This window comes from Pristiophorus japonicus, chromosome 30 (assembly GCF_044704955.1).
Source record: "Pristiophorus japonicus isolate sPriJap1 chromosome 30, sPriJap1.hap1, whole genome shotgun sequence".
NCBI lineage: Eukaryota > Metazoa > Chordata > Chondrichthyes > Pristiophoridae > Pristiophorus > Pristiophorus japonicus.
The window spans coordinates 6569046-6584565 of NC_092006.1; the positions used below are offsets into that span (position 1 = coordinate 6569046).

Consider the following 15520-nt stretch of genomic DNA (forward strand, 5'->3'; position numbering starts at 1 on the left):
TTTCTGGCCAATTTGTATGCCACTTCCTTGGCTTTAATACTATCCCTGATTTTCCTTGATAGCCACGGTTGACCCACCTTCGCTTTTTTATTTTTATGCCAGACAGGAATGTACAATCATTGTAGTTCATACATGCGGTCTCTAAATGTCTGCCATTGCCCATCCACAGTCAACCTCTCAAGTATCATTCGCCAATCAATCCTAGCCAATTCACGCCTCATACCTTCAAAGTTACCCTTCTTTAAGTTCTGGACCATGGTCTCTGAATGAACTGTTTCATTCTCCATCCTAATGCAGAATTCCACCATATTATGGTCACTCTTCCCCAAGGGGCCTCGCACAACGAGATTGCTAATTAATCCTCTCTCATTACACAACACCCAGTCTAAGATGGCCTCTCCCCTAGTTGGTTCCTTGACATATTGGTCTAGAAAACCATACCTTATGCACTCCAGGAAATCCTCCTCCACCGTATTGCTTCCAGTTTGGTTAGCCCAATCTATGTGCATATTAAAGTCACCCATTATAACTGCTGCACCCTTATTGCATGCACCCATAATTTCTTGTTTGATGCCCTCCCCAACATCACTACTACTGTTTGGAGGTCTGTACACAACTCCCACTAACGTTTTTTGCCCTTTGGTGTTCTACCCATATAGATTCCACATCATTCAAGCTAATGTAATTCCTAACTATTGTATTAATCTCCTCTTTAATCAGCAATGCTACCCCACCTCCTTTTCCTTTTATTCTATCCTTCCTGAATGTTGAATACCCCTGGATGTTGAGTTCCCAGCCCTGATCATCCTGGAGCCACGTCTCCATAATCCCAATCACATCATATTTGTTAGCATCTATTTGCACAGTTAATTCATCCACCTTATTACGGATACTCCTTGCATTAAGACACAAAACCTTCAGGCTTGTTTTTTTAACACCCTTTGTCCTTTTAGAATTTTGTTGTACAGTGGCCCTTTTTGTTCTTTGTCTTGGCTTTCTCTGCCCTCCACTTTTCCTCATCTCCTTTCTGTTTTTTGCTTTTGTCTCCTTTTTTTTTCCCTCTGTCTCCCTCCATTGGTTCCCATTCCCCTGCCATATTAGTTTAACTCCTCCCCAACAGAACTAGCAAACACTACCCCTCGGACATTGGTTCCGGTCCTGCCCAGGTGCAGACCGTCCGGTTTGTACTGGTCCCACCTCCCCCAGAACCAGTTCCAATGCCTCAGAAATTTGAATCCCTCCCTGCTGCACCACTGCTCAAGCCACGTATTCATCTGCGCTATCCTGCGATTCCTTCTCTGACTAGCACGTGGCACTGGTAGCAATCCCGAGATTACTACTTTTGAGGTTATTTGTGTCTTCCTTTGTGTAAACAGAACCAAAGTATTTGTTTAACTGGTCCGCCATTTCTTTGTTCCCCATTATAAATTCGCCTGAATCTGTCTGCAAGGGACCTACTTTTGTTCTCACTAATCTTTTTCTCTTCACATATCTATAGAAGGTTCACTGGAATTTAGAAGAATGAGAGGGGATCTCATCGAAAAATATAAAATTCTGATGGGATTGGACAGGTTAGATGCAGGAAGAATGTTCCCGATGTTGGGGAAGTCCAGAACCAGGGGTCACAGTCTCAGGATAAGGGGTAAGCCATTTAGGACTGAGATGAGGAGAAACTTCTTCACTCAGAAAATTGTGAACCTGTGGAATTCTCTACCACAGAAAGTTGTTGAGGCCAGTTCGTTAGATATATTCAAAAGGGAGTTAGATGTGGCCCTTACGGCTAAAGGAATCAAGGGGTATGGAGAGAAAGCAGGAATGGGGTACTGGAGTTGAATGATCAGCCATGATCTTATTGAATGGTGGTGCAGGCTTGAAGGGCCGAATGGCCTGCTCCTGCACCTATTTTCCATGTTTCTACCAGTTTTTATTCAAGCATGTCGGGGAATGGTTCTCAGATGAACCTTCTAAGAACAAAGGTTTCACATCTACAGTTATACAGTTTCTGAGATGTGCAACCCTCCTACATAACCACCGATTGACCGACTGCTATCAGCGAAGTTGCATCAGACGGGCTCCGAGTGGTTCTCTCCACCTGTCCATCTCCCATCACGCTCCCGGAATGTGCTATTCAGTGGTGTCAGCTTTGCCTCAGTTCCGCATGACGTGTGAATTAACCTTGCTTCCCAGGGTTTGCGATCTATGTTCTCAAACATCCCTTTAGATGCTGCTACAATAGACTGTTGACTTCCTCCTGTCCTTGGTGGACATGTTATTCAGTACTGAATCAGTCTGTATTAAGGTTAACACAATGGATGGTTCATTAACTATCAAGCTTCACTGTGTAGCAAGCTATGCTGCTCCCCCTTAACCCATTGTATGTGAGCATATAAGCGTGCAGGCTCGAAGGGCCGAATGGCCTACTCCTGCACCTATTTTCTATGTTTCACCACTTTCAATATCCACTTTAGTGACAGTATTTTATCCCCTTACATGGTGTAACAGACAACTTGAAATTATGACTTACGCTCCTCACCTCCCCCAACACCCCCCCCCCACCCCCCACCCTTTTTAATCCGAATTTGACCCCCCACAGTTGGCAAACCACTGGCTCACAGTAATCTTTACTCTTCCAGCCTGCAGAAGGAACAGTTGGAGTCCCCAAACCCTGGGGAAGTACGGATCGAGGATGTGGAACTCCGGGAAGAGTGACAGGATAAAGAATTTCCAAAGTGAGAGGACGCCTTCTATACATTTCTAAACTGTGGTGGCATTAAAGGGGGTGCTTTAATTGACATAGGATCACATAAAATAAAACAGGGAAGGTGGCTCAACCGTGGCTAACAAAGGAAATTAAGGATAGTGTTAAATCCAAGGAAGAGGCATTTAAGTTGGCCAGAAAAAGCAGCAAATCTGAGGACTGGGAGAAATTTAGAATTCAGCAGAGGACGACAAAGGGTTTAATTAGGAGGGGGGAAATAGAGTATGAGAGGAAGCTTGCTGGGAACATAAAAATGTTGACTGCAAAAGATTCTATAGATATGTGAAGAGAAAAAGATTAGTGAAGACAAACGTAGGTCCCTTGCAGTCAGATTCAGGTGAATTTAGAATGGGGAACAAAGAAATGGCAGACCAGTTGAACAAATACTTTGGTTCTGTCTTCACGAAGGAAGACACAAATAACCTTCCGGAATGTACTGGGGACCGAGGGTCTAATGAGGAGGAGGAACTGAAGGATATCCTTATTAGGCGAGAAATTGTGTTAGGGAAATTGATGGGATTGAAGACCGATAAATCCCCGGGGTCTGATAGTCTGCATCCCAGAGTATTTAAGGAAGTGGCCATAGAAATAGCGGATGCATTGGTGATCATTTTCCAACAGTCTATCGACTCTGGATCAGTTCCTATGGACTGGAGGGTAGCTAATGTAACACCACTTTTTAAAAAAGGAGTGATAGAGAAAATGGGTAATTATAGACCGGTTAGCCTGACATCAGTAGTGGGGAAAATGTTGGAATCAATTATTAAAGATGAAATAGCAGCGCATTTGGAAAGCAATGTCAGGATTGGTCCAACTCAGCATGGATTTACGAAAGGGAAATCATGCTTGACAAATCTTCTGGAATTTTTTGAGGATGTAACTAGTAAAGTGGACAAGTGGATGTGGTGTATTTGGACTTTCAAAAGGCTTTTGACAAGGTCCCACACAAGAGATTTGTGTGCAAAATTAAAGCACATAGTATTGGGGGTAATGTACTGATGTGGATAGAGAACTGGTTGGCAGACAGGAGCAGAGTGTCGGGATAAACGGGTCCTTTTCAGAATGGCAGGCAGTGACTAGTGGGATGCCGCAGGGCTCAGTGCTGGGACCCCAGCTCTTTACAATATACATCAATGATTTAGATGAAGGAATTGAGTGCAATATCTCCAAGTCTGCAGATGACACTAAACTAGGTGGCGGTGAGAGCTGTGAGGAGGACGCTATGAGGCTGCAGGGTGACTTGGACAGGTTAGGTGAGTGGGCAAATGCATGGCAGATGCAGAATAATGTAAATAAATGTGAGGTAATCCACTTTGGGGGCAAAAACACGTAGGCAGATTATTATTTGAATGGCGGCAGATTAGGAAAAGGGGAGATGCAATGCGACCTGGGTGTCATGGTTCATCAGTCATTGAAAGTTGGCATGCAAGTATAGCAGGCGGTGAAGGCGGCAAATGGTATGTTGGCCTTCATAGCTAGGGGATTTGAGTATAGGAGCAGGGAGATCTTACTGCAGGGCCTTGGTGAGGCCTCACCTGGAATATTGTGTTCAGTTTTTGGTCTCCTAATCTGAGGAAGGATGTTCTTGCTATTGAGGGGGTGCAGCAAAGGTTCACCAGACTGATTCCCGGGATGGCGGGACCGACATATGAGGAGAGACTGGATCGACTGGGCCTTTATACACTGAAGTTTAGAAGGATGAGAGGGGATCTCATAGAAACATATAAGATTCTGTCGGGACTGGACAGGTTAGATGCGGGATGAATGTTCCCGATGTTGGGGAAGTCCAGAACCAGGGGACACAGTCTAAGGATAAGGGGTAGGCCATTTGGGACCGAGATGAGGAGAAACTTCTTCACTCAGAGAGTTGTTAACCTGTGGAATTCTCTACCACAGAAAGTTGTTGATGCTAGTTCATTGGATATATTCAAAAGAGAGTTAGATGTGGCCCTTAGGGCTAAAGAGATCAAGGGGTATGGAGAGAAAGCAGGAAAGGGGTACTGAGGTGAATGATCAGCCATGATCTTATTGAATGGTGGTGCAGGCTCGAAGGGCCGAATGGCCTGCTCCTGCACCTATTTTCTATGTTTCTATAAAAAAAATGCTTACATTTATTTCGCACATTCACGACCATCAGATGTCTCAAAGTGCTTTACAATGAAGTACTTTTGGAGTGTAGTTACTGTTGTACATCGGATATACGGCACAGAAACAGACCATTTGGCCCAACCAATCCATGTCAGCGTTTATGTTCCACTAGAGCTTCTTCCCGTCTTTCCTCATCTAACTATCAGCATAACCCTCTATTCCCTTCTCCCTCATATGCTTGTCTAGCCTCCCCGTTATTGCCTCTATACTATTCGCTTCAACCACTTCCTGTGGCAGCGAGTTCCACATTCTCACCGCTCTCTGGGTAAAGAAGTTTCTCCTGAATTCCCCATTGGATTTCTTGGTGACGATCTTATTTTGATGGCCTCTAGTTATGCTCTTCCCCACAAGTGGAAACATTCTCTCCGTATCCACTCTATCAAAATCTTTCATCATTTTAAAGACCTCTATTAGGTCACCGCTCATAGAAACATAGAAAATAGGTGCAGGAGTAGGCCATTCAGCCCTTCGAGTCTGCACCATCATTCAATATTTGTTAGTTAGATGTGGCTATTTATTGAATGGTGGTGCAGGCTCGAAGGGCCAAATGGAGAGAAAGCAGGAATGGGGTACTAAAGTTTTTGCAACTTTAGTCCCCCATTCCTGCTTTCTCTCCATACCCCTTGATCTCTTTAGCCGTAAGGACCACATCCAACTCCCTTTTGAATATATCCAACGAACTGACCTCAACAACTTTCTGCAGTAGAGAATTCCACAGGTTCACAATTCTCTGAGTGAAGAAGTTTCTCCTCATCTCAGTCCTAAATGGCTTATCCCTTATCCTTAGACTGTGATCCCTGGTTCTGGACTTCCCAAACATCGGGAACATTCTTCCTGCATCTAACCTGTCCAGTCCCGTCAGAATTTTATATGTTTCTATGAGATCCCCTCTTTTTCTTCTAAATTCCAGTGAATATAAGCCTAGTCGATCCAGTCTTTCTTCATATGTCAGTCCTGCCATCCTGGGAATCAGTCTGGTGAACCTTCGCTGCACTCCCTCAATAGCAAGAATGTCCTTCCTCAGATTAGGAGACCAAAACTGTACACAATATTCAAGGTGCGGCCTCACCAAGGCCCTGTACGACTGCAGCAATACCTCCCTGCTCCTATACTCAAATCCTCTCGCTATGAAGGCCAACATGTAATTTGCCTTCTTCACCGCCTGCTGTACCTGCATGCCAACTTTCAATGACTGATGTACCATGACACCCAGGTCTCGTTGCACCTCCCCTTCTCCTAATCGGTCACTATTCAGATAATATTCTGCCTTCCTGTTTTTGCCACCTCACATATATCCACATTATACTGCATCTGCCATGCATTTGCCCACTCACCTAACCTGTCCAAGTCACCCTGCAGCCTCTTGGCATCCTCCTCGCAGCTCACACTGCCACCCAGCTTAGTGTCATCTTGGAGATATTGCATTCAATTCCTTCGTCCAAATCATTAATGTACAGAAGATTAAGGGGTGATCTAATCGAGGTGTTTAAGACGATTAAAGTATTTGATAGGGGAGATCGAGAGAAACAATTTCCTCTGGTGGGGGGAGTCCAGAACAAGGGGGCAAAACCTTAAAATTAGAGCTGGGCCCTTCAGGGGTGATGTCAAGAAGCATTTTTTCCACAAAGGGGAGTGAGAATCTGGAACACTCTTTAAACTCTATTGTTGAATAATTTGCCAGTGAATAATGGCCACTTGGGAAACATAATGGAAGGCAACGAAGTATGATGAAAATCTAACCTCACAAGTTATGATCTAGACACGCAAATAAAAATCCCCCAATACACTGAAGCCACGTGGTTCGTCAGTTTAACTTCACATCAAAGGCAAGCAATCAAAACTGAAGAAGAGGATAGTAAGGATTTTAAAGATTCTGGTCATTACCTAAAGAGATTTTCCATTACATTCTCATAGTCGGGTCGACTGCTTTCAGGTAAGTAGCACGAGGAAAATACAATGATTGCCGTTAAATTCTCGCCGAAGCAACCTGGAAGAAAGTGAAAGAAAGATTATTTATCCGGTCCGATCCCTCATCTATCCCCACTTCGCCACTTTTGATAGAACTTTACTAATCACTGGTTAGGCCTCAGCTGGAGGACAATTCTGGGCACCACATTTCAGGAAAGATATAAAAGGTCTTGGAGAGGGTGCAGAAGAGGTTTACCAGGATGTTACCAGGATTAAAGGACCTCTTGTTCGGACTGTTCTCCTTGGAAACGACAAGGGGAAGAGCTGGCCAAATGGAGGTTTTCAAAATGATGCGAGGATTGGATAGAGGAGAGGGAGAGAAAATCTATTCCCCATTGGCAAGTGGGTCAATAACCAGAGGTCACAGATTCAAAATTATCGGCAAAAGATCCTAACATCATCACGAAATCAAGTGGCCTTCAAAAGGATAAGTACCTGAAGGAAAGAGAATTGCAGGGGCTACAGGGAAAGGGTGGGGGAATGGAACTAGCTGAGGTGCTCTTACACAAATAGCTGGCACGGGCTCGACGGGCCGAATGGCCACTTTCTGTGCTGTAACCATTCTACGATTCTAAACCCTGCTAGAAAGTGCACGTGTGAGTGAGAACAAAGAACAAAGATCAGCCTTGTCTGTGATACCTTCAGCAGTCGAATAGCCCGTCAACACTCAACTGTCGAGGCTCGAACATGATGAATGGCTAACTACCATAGAAGTGCACTCCAGAAAAAAAAAACAGCCGCTTTAGGATAGGAAGAGGAGAGGGAGAACACAAGAAATAGGAGCAGTAGGCCACACGGCCACTGGAGCCTGCTCCGCCATTCAGTAAGATCATGGCTGATCTTCGACCTTAACTCTGCCTTCCTGCCCGATCGCCATATCCCTTGATTTCCCCCGAGAGTCCAAAAATCTATCAATCTCGGCGTTGAATATACTCAATGACTGAGTAGCTACAGCCTTCTGGGGTAGAGAATTCCAAAGATTCACAACCCTCTGAGTGAAGAAATTTCTCCTCATCTCCATTCTAAATGGCCAACCCCTTATCCTGAGACTGTGACCCCTGGTTCTAGACTCCCCAGCCAGGAGAAACAGCCTCTCAGCATCTACCCTGTCAATACCCCTCAGAATCTTATGTGTTTAAATAAGATTGTGTCTCATTCTTCCAAACTCTAGGCCCCTTCTACACAATCTCTCCTCGTAGGACAACCCTCTCATTCCCCCCCGCCCGATCCCCGTATCTCTTGACGGAGAAAAAGTGGAAAAATCCATCTAAAAAAAATACACGGCGGTTCATTTTTTAGTAAACTACTGTGTCTCCTGCAACAATCTTCAGCTTATAGGTTTAACCAGTCTAGAAGCTCTTTTGCAAATCAAAGAAAAGTCAACTCGTTCTCAAACTGGAATTCAATCCGGATAAGTGTGAGGTAATGCATTGGGGAGGGCTGACAAGGAAAGGGAATACACATTAAATGGTAGGACACTGAGAAGTGTAGAGGAACAGAGGGACCTTGGAGTGCATGTCCACAGATCCCTGAAGGTAGCAGGCCAGGTAGATATGGTGGTTAAGAAGACATACGGGATACTTTCCTTTATTAGCCGAGGCATAGAATACAAGAGCAGGGAGGTTATGCTCGAACTGCAGAAAACACTAGTTAGGCCACAGCTGCAGTACTGCGTGCAGTTCTGGTCACCACATTATGGGAAAGATGTGATTGCACTAGAGAGGGTACAGAGATTTACCAGGATTTGCCGGGAGTAGAGAATCTTAGCTATGAGGAAAGATTGGATAGACTGGGGTTTGTTTTCCTTGGAACAGAGGGGAGACCTTATTGAGGTGTATAAAATTATGAGGGGCCTGGATAGAAAGGACCTGTTTCCCTTAGCAGAGGGGTCAACAACCAGGGGGCACAGATTTAAAGTAATTGGTAGAAGGTTTAGAGGGGTTTGAGGGGAAATGTCTTCACCCAGAGGGTGGTGGGGGTCTGGAACTCACTGCCCGAAAGGGTGGTAGAGGCAGAAACCCTCACCACACTTGGATGTGCACTTGAAGTGCCGTAACCTACAGGGCTACAGACCAAGAGCTGGAAAGTGGGATTCGGCTGGATAGCTTTGTCAGCCGCCGCGGACATGATGGGCCGAAATGGCCTCCTGCCACGCTGTAAATCTCTACAATTCTATGAAACCAGGAGCCTTACCTCCGTGAGAAATCACCGCCTTGTACGGATCCACGACCGACATGTCCACCCGATATTCCTGCTCCCCGATGTGGAAGACCCTCCACAGCTTGCCGTCCTCCGTCTCTTCGTCCGTCACGTGCCCCTGGAAGCTCTCCGTGTCGGATAACGACCGGTACACCCGCGGCAGATCATCTGGCCGGATAGGAATAGAAAAGAAAAGACAGCGGCCTGTGAGCCTGTGAGGCTGAGCTCGCCTGTACTCAACTCGCATCTGATAAGCTGCATCAATACCAAGGGGCCCGAGATTCACCCCCCGTCGGAAACGGGTCGTGCCTACCGTTTCTCCTGCGTTTTCACTGCCGCGGTGGCCTCGTGCGCAAAATTCAGCTCCTCGCCTTTTTTTTCCCCCAAGCGGAGCGGAAATCGGTCATAATGGGGGCGTAGCGCAGAAAATCGGTCAGATGAGGAACGGAAGTGGAGGCCGGACGGCGTCTCCGCCGCTGTCGGTCATCGGCGTGGCGCCGATGACATCATCACGCGGGCGCGCCACCATGTCTCTCCCCGTCACCTAAAAGGGGAGAGCCACTGCGAGCTCCGCCGTTATTTTAGTTCGGTCCACTGGGCCACCAGGGAGGGGTTTTCAGCCGGGCCAGCGGCCTGGCACCCAAGAGAGGGTGGGGTGCGTGCCAGACTGCCTTGTTGGCGTGCCCGGCCGAACCCAGACGGCATAATGGTCGGGCCGATCTGGCAGTCGGCCAACAAAAAAAAAAGATGGCGGCCGCGGCAGTGCGCCCTCCACTTTAATGGCGGCCGCACCGCCATTTTGCACACATACTGCCAACGCAGCGCACCGACAGAAAAAACCGTCGGGGGGGGGGGGGGGGGGGCATCTCGTGCCGGCTGGCTGCAAGAATTTTTTTTAAGGCGAACTTTTCTTGCGGGGCGGGAGATCCGTGGTGCGCGCTTTGATGACGCACTTAGGAAGGTTCGGCAACAGCGGGGCGGAAGTGGGCACTGCCGGGAAAACCAGGGGAGAATTTCGCGAGCCACGGCCATCAGACAGAAAATGGGTGGTCACTCGACACCGGCGCTTTCCAGGAAGCTGAATTTCGGCCCCCATATTTGCAAACGCCCGATTCGGGTCTTTCTCAGCAATTTACAGCACCAATCATATTTTTCAATTAACTCGAGCAAAAGTAAAATTAACTCTTTTGGTCCTTCTTGTACGTCACTCCTCCACTACAACCATTTTAACGCGGGCACACCCAGGGGAGTTTCTGCGCGTCTGGTCCTTGATTCCAATGCTCTCCTGGGCTTGGACTCTTGACTCCTGCTGCTCTCGCAATCCCCGCCCCCCCCCCCCCCCGAACTCTTAGGAAAATGCTTGCCGATAAACTGGACACGCAGATAACGAAGGTAACTGCGGGCATGGTTTAAAAGGACGCGGCTGCTGCCAACGGAATGAATTGATTGCATGCGCAGTTTCAGGGTTTTTTTCCCCCTCGGTTGTTCGCTAATTGAAAAAGGAAATATTGGCCCATCACAAATAAAACACTTCCGGAGAGAAAGGAGGGGAGAAAGAACTCGCTGCTGCCGAACAGAACCGTGTCAGGAAAATGTATGCCCCATCAAAAGGCTGCCATGAAGGGATTGTCTTATGAAGAAAGGTTGAGCAGGTTGGGCCTATACTCACTGGAGTTTAGAAGAATGATCTTATTGAAACATGTCAGATTCTGAGGGGGCTGGACAGGGTAGATGCAGAGTGGATGTTTCCCCTTGTGGGAGAATCTAGAGCTAGGGGGCACATAGTCTCAGAATAAGGGGCCGCCCATTTAAGACCGAGACGAGGAGGAATTTCTTCTCTCAGAGGGTGGTGAATCTGTGGAATTCTCTGCCCCAGAGAGCTGTGGCGGCTGGGTCATTGAATATATTTAAAGGTGGAGATGGACAGATTTTTGAACGATAAGGGAGTGAAGGGTACGGGCAGGGAAGTGGAGTCGAGGCCAAGGATCAGGTCAGCCCCGATCTTATTGAATGGCGGAGCAGGCTCGAGGGGCCGAATGGCCGACTCCTATTTCTTATGTTCTGAAGCCATGGAAAATTAAGCAAAGGTCCATTTCTATTCATTTTCTTCTCCTTTTTGCCTTCACACGGAGCTCGCGCTCCAAACAAGTAAATCGCCGCAATCCTTTCCCCCACCCTCGCGAAATTATTCATTAATAATTAAACCACCACAGATTTACGTGCAGAAAGCTTGTGTGCAGCTTCTGGTTCGTTGGCAGCAGTCACTCTGTTTTTAAAAACGCTGGTAGTGGGGGAGTGGAAACAATTATCACAAGACCGAACAGGCTTGAAGGACAAAAAGTCGAATTATATATCTTTCTTAAAATACAAAATTATTTTTCAATTCAAAGAACAAGTAAATTATTTAAATAACACGCAAAGGCAAGAATCAAAACCAATTTCAAGTTGAACGAATATCAATTAGACGCGGCAGGAAGTAATCAGACGTTGTTTCGAAGTCACCAATGAGTGCAAGAATGCTTTTGATTGGTCGGTGCACGGCCAAAGCACGCTTTCGATTGGCTGTGCATGCAAGAAATCACTGTCGGCCCGTTGAAAATGACAACAAAAAAAAAAAATCAGTCCACAAATCAACAAATCCGAATCTGCATTAAGCTGACGTAGTCATAGACTTACCCATGCTTAAATTGGCCTGGGGCAGAAAGCATCAAATCGTCTAATCTGGGGTGCGTAAATAAACATACGTTCATCTCACCGGGTTTTTTTTCCTCTGTCATTCCCCCAAACACCACTTCTGCACAATCGCCACTTCATGCCCTACATCGCTTCAATTGCGTAGTGCCAGCTGGTGACCTGCCTACACCAGAAGCGGCCTCCGTACATGCTCTATCTACCGAGACAGAAGGAACTTGCATTTATATAGCGCCTTTCGCCACCTCAGGACGTCCCAAAGCGCTTTACGGCCAGTGAAGTATTTATTTATTTTTTTTGGAAGTCTGTCGCTGTTGTAATTTTTGCACAGCAAGCTCCCACAGACAGCAAACAAGATCATCTGTTTTAGTGACGTCAGTTGAGGGGATAAATATTGTTCAGACTCAAGAAAAAAAAACGATAGCTGTTTGGGCGTGGCCTCCGTCGATGAGTTTGAATCCCAAGGAATATTTCTGTGATAGAATACGAAATAAAAAGCCGCGATTATTCTGTGCTCACTCCTTTTACTGTATGGCCAGTCGCGATTTCATCCAAAGCTGCAGCAACCCCTCTCCCCCCCCACCACCGTGGCTCATTGGATTAACGTACTACTTGGTACACAACTAGTTTGCAGCCAACATCTCGCCGAAGGCAACTAGGCCCATACAGCAGAGCCTGGTCTCCAGTCGACTTGGACCCCCTTGCCATTGGATCAAGACCTTGCCAGCTAAGCCCGTATGGTAGCCTGTGTGCAACAGCCACCCCACACTAAAAGAACTCACTCACAGGCCTCTTCCACTCCCCTAACATGACCTGGAACATCAGGAGCCTCATGGACAACTACAACAGCGACAGGCCGGAACGCCATAATTGCCCGGGAACTTGGACGCTTCGATGCCGACATCGCCGCCCTAAGCGAGACCCAGCGGACAGGGGAAGGCCAACTCAAGGAACAAGGTGGAGGTTACAACTTCTTCGAGTACACTACTGAAAACATACACAGATTGGGAAGGTCCCATAAGAACAGGAGCAGAACGTGCCATATAGCCCCTCAAGCTTGCTCCACTGTTCAATAAGATCAAGGCTGATCTTCGACCTCAACTCCACTTTTTTTTTGAAGTGTAGTCACTGTTGTAATGTTGGAAACGCAGCAGCTCAATTTGCAGACAGCAAGCTCCCAGACAGCTCTCCAAACCCCACTGGCCCTGCTTCCTCCTCCAACAAGGACGGAGAGGGGCAGGGGCAGGGAAAGCCATGCGCACACCGTCAATCTAACTCAATGGCTGACGGGAGCGCGACAGGAAGTAATTTCAGCGGGCAGGGTGTCCTCCAGACGGAACGCGCCACTTCCATCGGGCAACCCCCACCCCCGCCCGAGCCTGTGCACCGCTCATCCGCCATGGGTAACATCTCTGGAACATCTGCCAGTAGCGAAACTGGAAATCCGCCATTCTCCACCAGTGAGACTGGGCTGCCATGCCGACTGACATCATCAAAACAAGTCTGGATTAACATCAACACTCTACTCCTGAATGGAGGAGGAAGAGAGAGAGAGAGCGAGAGAGAGAGAGATGGAAGCAGAAAGTGATTAAGAGAATTGATCAGGTTTTGATTGGTTTGTTTACCTTCCCACTCAAACTCATTACCATTCTCCGGCAACTCAAAAGATTCACTATCTGAAGGAGTTTCTAAGTCATCGACATTTATTTCGTAGGAATCCCCTTCCAGGTCATCCGGCGTCCTGTCTCCGGACCGCGTCGTGTCCTCGTTACCTTCCAGGGTCAGACTGATTGACGGCGCTACAAGGCGTTTCTTGTGTTTATTCCCACAGAGTTGTAGAGTGTTTGGTGGCACTGAAGAGGGAATAAAAAGAGAAAGCAGATTTTTAAAAAAAAAATTACTGGAGTTTTGAAGAATGAGAGGTGCTCTCATTGAAACGTACAAAATTCTTACCGGGCGTGACAGGGCAGATGCAGGGAGGATGTTTCCCCCGGGCTGGGGAGTCGAGAACCAGGGGTCAGTCTCAGGATAAGGACTGAGACAAGGAGAAATGCTGGAATCAATTATTAAAGATGAAATAGCAGCACATTTGGAAAGCAGTGACAGGATCGGTCCAAGTCAGCATGGATTTATGAAAGGGAAATCATGCTCGACAGATCTTCTAGAATTTTTTGAAGATGTAACTGGTAGAGTGGACAAGGAAGAACCAGTGGATGTGGTGTATTTGGACTTTCAAAAGGCTTTTGACAAGGTCCCACACAAGAGATTGGTGTGCAAAATTAAAGCACATGGTATTGGGGTTATGTACTGACGTGGATAGAGAACTGGTTGGCAGACAGGAAGCAGAGAGTCGGGATAAACGGGTCTTTTTTAGAATGGCAGGCAGTGACTAGTGGGGTGCCGCAGGGCTCACTGCTGGGACCCCAGTTATTTACAATATACATTAATGATTTGGATGAGGGAATTGAATGTAATATCTCCAAGTTTGCAGATGACACTAAGCTTGGTGACAGTGTGAGCTGTGAGGAGGACGCTAAAAGGCTGCGGGGTGACATGGACAGGTTGGGTGAGTGGGCAAACGAGTGGCAGATGCAGTATAATGTGGATAAATCTGTGGTTATCCACTTTGGTGGCAAAAACACGAAGGCAGAATATTATCTGAATGGCGGCAGATTAGGAAAAGGGGAGGTGCAACGAGACCTGGGTGTCATGGTACATCAGTCATTGAAAGTTGGCATGCAGGTGCAGCAGGCGGTGAAGAAGGCATATGGCATGTTGGTCTTCATAGCTAGGGGATTTGAGTATAGGAGCAAGGAGGTCTTACTGCAGTTGCACAGGGCCTTGGTGAGGCCTCACCTGGAATATTGTGCTCAGTTTTGGTCTCCTAATCTGAGGAAGGACTTTCTTGATATTGAGGGAGTGCAGCGAAGATTCACCAGACCGATTCCTGGGAAGGCAGGACTGACATATGAGGAGAGACTGGATTGACTGGGCCTGCATTCACTGGAGTTTAGAAGGATGAGAGGGGATCTCATAGAAACATATAAAATTCTGACGGGACTGGACAGGTTAGATGCAGGAAGAATGTTCCCGATGTTGAGGAAGTCCAGAACCAGGGGTCACAATCCAAGGATAAGGGGTAAGCCATTTAGGACCGAGATGAGGAGAAACTTCTTCACTCAGAGAGTTGTTAACCTGTGGAATTCTCGACCGCAGAGAGTTCTTGATGCCAGTTCGTTGGATATATTCAATAGGGAGTTAGATATGGCCCTTACAGCTAAAGGGATCAGTGGGTATGGAGAGAAAGCAGGAATGGGGTACTGAGGTGAATGATCAGCCATGATCATATTGAAGGGTGGTGCAGGCTCGAAGGGCCGAATGGCCTACTCTTGCACCTATTTTCTATGTTTCAATGTTTGGAATTCTCTACCTTAGAGGGTTGTGGATGCTCAGTCGTTGAGTATATTTAAGATAGAGATCAATAGATTTTTGAAGTCTGGGGGAAAATTGAGGGATATGGGGATCGGGCGGGAAAGTGGAGTTGAGGTGGGAGATCAGCCGTGATCTCATTTAATGGCGGAGCAGGCTCGAGGGACCAAATGATCGACTCCTGCTCCTAATTCTTGTGTTATTCTTTTGGAGGAAGAGGAATGCTGGTCCAATAATTCTGGCGTTGTTCTCCTTGGAGCAGACAAGGCCAAGAGGAGGTTTGACAGAGGTGTTCAAAATTATGAAGGGTTTAAGATAGAGTAAATA

General features: G+C 46.9%; 1 protein-coding gene across 5 annotated transcripts in view; it reads right to left on the reverse strand.

Annotated features, from left to right (window-relative positions):
* bnipl (BCL2 interacting protein like) overlaps positions 1-15520 on the reverse strand; it is a 69086-nt gene that overhangs the window by 13529 nt on the left and 40037 nt on the right. For 4 of the 5 annotated variants that reach the window (XM_070868591.1, XM_070868588.1, XM_070868592.1 and 1 more), the window contains 3 exons: positions 13390-13617; positions 9068-9241; positions 6791-6893 (listed from right to left, as the gene is read on the reverse strand). In XM_070868591.1, the coding sequence (XP_070724692.1) occupies positions 6791-6893; positions 9068-9241; positions 13390-13617 (505 nt within the window). The remainder of the gene's footprint in view (positions 1-6790; positions 6894-9067; positions 9242-13389; positions 13618-15520) is intronic. The other variant, XM_070868589.1, reaches the window with a different exon arrangement.